Source organism: Gorilla gorilla, chromosome 4, assembly GCF_029281585.2.
Source record: "Gorilla gorilla gorilla isolate KB3781 chromosome 4, NHGRI_mGorGor1-v2.1_pri, whole genome shotgun sequence".
NCBI lineage: Eukaryota > Metazoa > Chordata > Mammalia > Primates > Hominidae > Gorilla > Gorilla gorilla.
In genome coordinates, this window is record NC_073228.2 from 131,400,812 (window position 1) to 131,406,126 (window position 5,315).

General features: G+C 38.7%; 1 protein-coding gene across 1 annotated transcript; it reads right to left on the bottom strand.

Annotated features, from left to right (window-relative positions):
• Positions 1 to 1,291: 1,291 nt before the first annotated feature.
• LOC101153715 (heterogeneous nuclear ribonucleoprotein K-like) lies at positions 1,292 to 3,676 on the bottom strand. The gene has a single exon (XM_055389317.2). It carries the CDS (start codon positions 3,603 to 3,605, stop codon positions 2,301 to 2,303), a length of 1,305 nt encoding a protein of 434 aa, XP_055245292.1. The 5' UTR covers positions 3,606 to 3,676; the 3' UTR covers positions 1,292 to 2,300.
• Between the last annotated feature and the right edge of the window lie 1,639 nt (positions 3,677 to 5,315).

A 5,315-nucleotide genomic window follows, 5' to 3' on the forward strand; every position in this document is an offset into this window, starting at 1 on the left:
GACTCATTCACCTCACAGGCTCTCTTGTCAAAATTTCACTTCTAAGCGTTAAAGAAATGCTGAATCGACAAAAGAAAAAGCACATGGCCCTGAGCTTTAAATATTGCTTGAAAATGAAGGTGCTTGTAGGAACAATTGTGTTATGTTTCATTTTCTAAACTATCATAAAAATTAAAAGGGAAAAGTGGAATGTTCTGTGAATTAAAAGTCTTGAGAAACACTACTACAGATATAAATATTTAGGAGGTATCATGCATTGAGAGCTATTGCTTGAAGTTATGCAAACTTTTAACTTTGTAAAAACACAAAATTCTAGAAAACAATTAGAATACTCTGCAATATGTTATTGCATATTAACAGGGATTCCTTGGCCAGAGAACTAATTTTAGCGGCATGGTTTCTTATTCAAAGGAAAATTTCAAATTTTTCAAAAGAAACATTTGTTCTGTCTCCTACAAGAATATTTTTAGTGAACTCATATTTGGAGGAGAAAAAAGATGATTATGAGGACGTTTTGCAATGTGTGTGCTGCACATGAATCTTAATAGAAAATTCAACTAAATTCAAAACATGTTTGTAGTACTCACTCACGTAAAAATTTGAATGTAGTGGTATTCTAAACCCAAAGTTACTACCATCAAGGAGCTCATAAATGAATAGAGAATATAAGCATGTACAGCCAACAATACTACAATGTAAAAAGATTTTATGGTAGAAGAAAACTTTGAGCAAGTCCTTGAAAAGTGAAGAATACCTATTAGTAGAAGGTGGAAAGGGAAAAACATGCTCAGGTAAAGGGATTGATAGGGGCAAAGGTGCATGGCTTCAGGCTTCGGTAGGGCAGATTCTTGCAGTGGGTGCCTGGGAAATATGGAGCAAGATGTAGGAAAAGGAGAAGAGTCTAGAAAGCAAGAGTAAGTTGAGTTTTTAAGATTTTACCATATGAGAAAGAAGGAGTGATAGACGTTTTCATAAATATGTATTTGAGAAAAATAATTGAGTTTGCTCTTCTTTTTTCTTTTTCTTTTTCTTTTTTTTTTTTTTTTTTACAATTTAAGATTACTGTATTTCCTTGTAAGAGGAACATTTCAATAAATTTTACAGGTGTCAATCAACCCTTGTTCAAATTGGTCACATATAAAATCTAGCATCATGGGTGTTTTATTTATTTGCAAGTGAATTTTAACTATCATTACAAATGCCAATATACTACGCAAAACATCCACAGGAACTTTTTTCATCTTTTTTTGAATTGTACACAAACATTTCCTACATAATCCAACATACAACAGAGAAATGGTACATCTTTTTCTTTCAATTTGCATACAATGGAAAAACAAGTATATATATATTTTATAAAGTTTAATAAGACATTAGAGCAAGTTGACAGTTTATAGGTGAGAAATTATCTAATAAAAATAATCAATTTTTTTCAGCATCAGTCACTTCCATAACCAAGTGTTATTCTGATTAATAAAACTTACTGCCAATCAGAATTCTGGTATATACTCATACCATTACTCAATTTGTAGTACTACTCCCCACTTTAGTTCTTCACAACCACTAATATAGAAAATTGTTGAAAAGCAGGGGCAAGCATTTGCAAAAACAAACAAAAAATCCCCAGCTTTTTATAAGCATGAATATGTATGTTGGAATTTCTTCCCAGAAATAGGCTTTCAAACCATCAAGAAATCACGAGAACTAATTTTGCCGAGTTATTTTGCCTATGTCCAGGAAGAGATGCACTTACACATCCAACAGAGGAGCTGAAAATCAAACTTAGTGTTTAGTTTGGGGGTGGAGAAATTCAGCCACCATTTTAAAATGACTATCTTAAAAAAAAATGACCACAAAAAATAGGTTCACTAAATTTATTTTAAAAATCATAAAATGTTTCTTTAAAAAGAGCATTATATTCTGCACACTGCTCTGAACAGATGCCAGGGACATGTGGACTATTGTTACTTTTCCGCCCTGTCCCACCCCCCAAATGTTACAGTGACCACAAAGCAAGGTGTTCGCAATAATTACATGGGGGGAATTTTTTTTAAACCACCAACAATAACAAAAAATAAAATCCACTCACTCTGCTGCTGTTTCAAAATTTCAATGTTAGTTTTTGCACGCCCTTCCCCCACAACCCTATTTGTAAGGAACTAAAACATTACATCTGGTGAACAGCAAAGATTTCACTACACTTCAAATGCAGAACACCTAAGAAGCAGAGGAATGTTGGCTTTTTAAACAGAAGCAAATAAAAAAAAAAGATGCAGGACTCCTCTAGTTCTTCACTAGTCTTAGAAAAACTTTCCAGAATACTGCTTCACATTGTTCTGCAGCAAATATTGTGCATTCTGTATCTGGTCCTGTGTTCCTGTAATGGTAATGATCTGCTCTTCGGATCCTTCTAAAGGCTCATCAATTTTGATTGAAGCTCCCAACTCATGACCGATTTGTTTAATCCGCTGACCACCTTTGCCAATAATAGATCCAGTCAAATCTTTGGGAATAGTTACTTTTGCAGTAATAATAGGTCCACCAAGATCACCATATGAGCCACCAATCCCTGCATAGGAATAATCATATCCGGAGCCACCCTGTGGTTCATAAGCCATCTGCCATTCCGATGGGCTCCATGTATCTATTGCAGAGTTCCAAGTTTCATCAGGACTGAAACCAACCATGCCATCATAACAGTCTCCAGGTCTCCCTCTTCTGTCATAGGCCATTAGGTCTTCCCCTCTAGGTGGTGGTGGTGGAGGAAGAGGAAGATTCCGAGCTCTGCTACCACCCCGGCCACCTCGTCCAGTAGGAGGAGGAGGTGGTCCTCGATGAGGGCTTATATCTCTTCTAGATGGAGGCATGGGACGCCGACCCCAACCAGGAGGCATTCTGTCAAAACCACCTCTTCCCCACAATGGAAATACCACTGGGCGTCCAGGGTGGTCATCAAACATCATTGTAAAACCACCATAATCATAGGTTTCATTGTGAAAACTGGGATCATAAGGCTGTGCAGGTCCTTTGATGGGAGACTCAGATATAAGATCAAGGATGATCTTTATGCACTCTACAAACCCTACTGGGTTTTCCTCCAATAAGAACAACTCTGTCAGTGGGATGAGAACAGCATTCCTAGAAAAGCTTGATGGTTGTTTGAGCGTTCTCTCAAAGTTCTTTGATTTTAGCACCTTTGACCCCAATATTCCTCCTGCTAGACTCTGATAAATCAACAGCTTCAACTCGCACTCAAAGTCTCTTCCTTTATAGTGTTGGTAATTTAAGCATTCCACAGCATCAGATTCCAGCAGGAGCTGGCTGGTTGCAGTGAGTAATGGCAACTGGAGGCCCTCTTCCAAGGTAGGGATGATTTTCTTTAGAATTTCTCCAATTGTTTCAATACCAGCACTGATACTCAGTATGCACTCGGGGCCACTGCTGTCTGGGACTGAAACACTGGCACTGTAGTCTATACAGGGAGCCTTAATATTCTTGCCTCCTTCTCCAATCACTGCCCCAGCATTCTTGTTCTGAAGCAGAATGTGTAACTCAACCATCTCATCAGTGTTTCTAGATCTTTTCAATGCTTGTTCCTCTTCCATATCTTCTGCAGGGCGTTTACCAAATTCACCATTGGTTTCAGTGTTAGGGAAGGTTTCTTCTGGCTGTTCAGTTTCCACTTGTATTAAAGGGACACACCAAGCTATAGGCCACGAACAAGTGGGACACACGCTGAGTTTGCTCTTCTTTAAGGAAAATTAAAATAGACTCTAGTGATGATTGTGTGTGGGGGCAAAGGACAGGTATTGAAATTTTCACACTGAACTCGTGTAAAAATGAGTGACTTCTTGATATCTCTGTAATAGGATAACCCATAAATTCTACTGTCCAAATTGGAACATTTTTTAGAATAAGAGGTGGGTACTTTAAAAAATCATGCTGGGACAACAACCCTAAAGTGGGAGTGTCCCAGACAAATTGAGAGGTAGGGTTCCACTATATCTTATTACATTTCCTTTAGTTGAAAGCAAACAAGCAAACAAACCTTGATTTGGAAGTTACAATTCAGACTCAACCAAATAAAGGTCCTTTTGGTTTAAAATAATTATTATGAGATGAAGATGAATATTTAGGCAATTTTAAACTCAAAGAATAAGAGCTAACACTGTGAGTTATGCACTGTGCTAAGCACTCCACACCTATTAAGTCATTTAATCTTCATACAAAAACTATGAGGTAGGTATTAATATGACTATTTGCTCCACTTTATAGGTGTTAATGGAGAGACTGGTTTAAGTGAAAGGTCCAAGGTTAGCTGGTGACCGAGCAGAGCCAAGATTCCAATCCAGGATTTTTGGTGCCAGCTGTCCCAGTCCATGCTACATTGCCTCTCACACTCTAAGCTTCAGCTCACTTGCCTCCTAAATTTGAATTTCAAATGAACAATAATTTCTTTTTTTAGAACAAGTGTGTCCTATGCAACGTTTGAGACAAGGCTCCTCCTTTTTCCTGGTTGCCAAAGGAGCTTACTCATCCTCGGCGTGGTTGAGTGCTGAATGTGGGTGTGGGCTTCTGATCTCTGTGTCTCAGCCAGTACCCTTGGCATTACCTGCTGAAGTGTTCTTTTTGGTTGTATAACTCACAGCCTGTTCTCAGAGCCTGGTCTCCCAGCAGAGCCCATCATTTCTCAAGCCAGAATCAGCTCTGCCTCTACTCCTGGTTATGTTGCAGATACCTAGTCTCAGCCTCATCTCTTATCCGCCTGGAAATATTCATATGAATATTTTTGAATGTTTGCATATTCATATGAATATTATGAACATTAAGGACTATCTTAAGAATATTTAAGAATAGGCCGGGTGCAGTGGCTCAGCCTGTAATCCCAGCACTTTGGGAGGCCAAGGCGGGCAGAACACAAGGTCAAGAGATCGAGACCACCCTGGCCAACATGGTGAAACCCCATCTCTACTAAAAATACAAAAATTAGCTGGGTGTGGTGGCGGGAGCCTGTAGTCCCAGTTACTCTGGAGGCTGAGGCAGGAGAATTGCTTGAACCCGGGAGGCGGTGGTTGCAGTGAGCTGAGATCGCGCCACTGCACTTCAGCCTGGCAACAGAGCAAGACTCCATCTCAAAAACAAAACAAAACAAAACAAAACAAAAACAAAAAAACCAAGAATATTTAAGAATAGACCTAATAAACCTGATTTGGGCTAGAAAAAAAGCTCCACTCAAATAGGAAAGAGTTTTTTTGTTTGCCTATGTTCATGAGCAAGTAAAGCAAAATTCCACCATAGCACTTGCTCACTCATTA